At 33.2% G+C, this 2,317-nt stretch overlaps 1 protein-coding gene across 1 annotated transcript; it reads right to left on the bottom strand.

Moving 5' to 3' along the window:
- Nucleotides 1–292: 292 nt before the first annotated feature.
- Nucleotides 293–1,464, bottom strand: Tsp_06696a (hypothetical protein; the record flags this gene model as incomplete). Its single annotated transcript, XM_003380489.1, has 6 exons — nucleotides 1,411–1,464; nucleotides 1,275–1,358; nucleotides 1,140–1,205; nucleotides 798–868; nucleotides 600–636; nucleotides 293–335 (listed from the first exon to the last, which is right to left on the bottom strand). Coding segments are annotated over exons 1-6 (355 nt in total), but the record flags the coding sequence as incomplete, so codon positions are not given.
- Between the last annotated feature and the right edge of the window lie 853 nt (nucleotides 1,465–2,317).

Below are 2,317 nucleotides of genomic sequence, written 5' to 3'. Positions count from 1 at the left end.
TACTTACCTTCACACTTATACTTACCTTCACCCTAGGCACTACTTACCTTCACACTTATACTTACCTTCACAATTATACTTACCTTCACGGATGCAGTACTCACCTTCACACTTGCACTTACCTTCACAATTATACTTGCCTTTACTTTACAATATTTACCTTCACACTACACACTACCTGCCTTCACCTATGCAGTACACCTTCACATTTATACTTACCTTCTTACCACTCACCTTCACCCTATACACCACTTGCCTTCACACTTACACTTACCTTCACAATTATACTTACCTTCATCCTGTGCACTACTTTCACAGTTATACTTACCTTCACCCTAAACACTACTTACCTTCACACTATACACTACTTACCTTCATCCTATACAATATTTACCTTCACACTACACACTACCTGCCTTCACCTATGCAGTACTCACCTTCACATTTATACTTACCTTCACACCTATTCTTACCTGACTATTAGACTTAACTATTAGACTATTTATCTTCATACTTACCCATAGCTTCCTTGTCTTTTCAGACTTAGACTTTACTTTTTACTTTTCGCTATTTACATAGCCATTTTGCCTTTAACTGACTCTCTGAATCCAGAAGTAAAATGAATTCTTACCTAAACTGAAATGAAAAATCTTGAAAACACTAGTACCAAACAGTAATTATATAAAATTATAAAAAGCAATTATTATGAAAAGCAAAATTATGAAAACCTGAAAAACTAAAACGACAAAATTTACACTTTGCAACTTTCATAGTATATAAAAGTAAAATGTACATACGTCGCCAAACTGAGCGGCATCAACAGGTGGTAGTGCTTTGTGATGACGTATTTATCGACGTGATCACGAATCTTTGTAAAAAAATCATGTTCAATAACGGATAGTTACCAAAGAATGCAGCAACTTCATACATCTATATCTAAACGTAATTTGATTCTGAAAATATTTGCAAAACAAGTGTGCTGAACAATAAAGCATAACAAATAACATTGATATAAAACAACCATATTATAAAAAATTAAAAACAAACAACAGTGATTTGTTGTTCCTTAATTACGAAGTATACAAATTTTCATAAAAACTACTTGTTAGTCATACAACATTTGTCCTTCATGATGCAACCTTCAACAGTAATGCGGTGAAATTTTCAATTCTTAGCATGTGATAAGCAACACCGCAGTGTGGATGCTATCACTCATCAATAAAAAACAAAATCTGTATTTACAAAATACTAAAACTTACCTACTCACATAATACTCTACAAAAATACACACCAAACGAACTGATGGCAACACGCACTACCAGACTTGTGTGATGTATCCGAAAACCAGCGCAAGTAGACTATATTCACGATATATGCTACTATTACAATCATTATTTAATTATATCGTACGCCTGTGATAAGCGAAGCCACACAGATTTCTGGAGCATTACTGGGTAACGCCATTAAACCAACCTAAACTAACGCAGGAGTATGAACGAGCTCGATGTCGATGATGTAATCCATTCCTATAATGAAAATGTGTACTTATTTTTGTGATGCCACATTTGGAAAGCATTGAGGTAAACGTGACATGCCATGTTGGCAAGAGCAACAGGAATTCCAAAACGTTTCAATTATGTAGATGCACACTATTTAATTCGATAACAAGAAGCATGCAGGATCAGAAATAAGTGGAATTAGAAGACATTAATTATAGTAACAGATTATAGATACTCAATTACTTACAGATTTTTGTACATCTTTTCAATCCATTCAGGGAAACCTGAACCACCATTAGAGAAAGATATTCAAGTTTATAGAAATAGTTCCACTGCACTGACACAACCCATTGCTATAACAAAGTGCATAAAATTCATTCTTACTGTGACGATGAAGAAAAGCAGAAAGCGGAACTGTTGAAACACATGACTGATCACGGTAGAAACATGAACAGAGCAATAGTCAAACTAAAAATTAGATACTAAATAACACAGCGAAATAAAACATTGGATTACAAAATGAATGAAATTCAAATATCATCGTGATGCACTGTTACTCAGCTTCAATCACTTTTTATAATATGACTGTTTCACATAAGTATCATTTCAACCGCTATCCTGCGTTCATATAAAGCGCATGTAACGTAATAAATGTAATAAATATAGTTGCATTACGTACTTGATGATATACCGATGAAGACAATTCAGCAAAAAATAAAGTTGAAATTATTTAATAAGTAATTTGTCATATAAACAGAACATTTTTTACCTACACTTATTCCACATATTGAGTTGTATTATCTTTTACATCTAAAAGT

The sequence above is a fragment of the Trichinella spiralis genome (genome assembly GCF_000181795.1).
Source record: "Trichinella spiralis strain ISS 195 chromosome Unknown Scfld2, whole genome shotgun sequence".
Taxonomy (NCBI): domain Eukaryota; kingdom Metazoa; phylum Nematoda; class Enoplea; order Trichinellida; family Trichinellidae; genus Trichinella; species Trichinella spiralis.
This window is presented reverse-complemented; position numbering and strand designations above follow the sequence as displayed.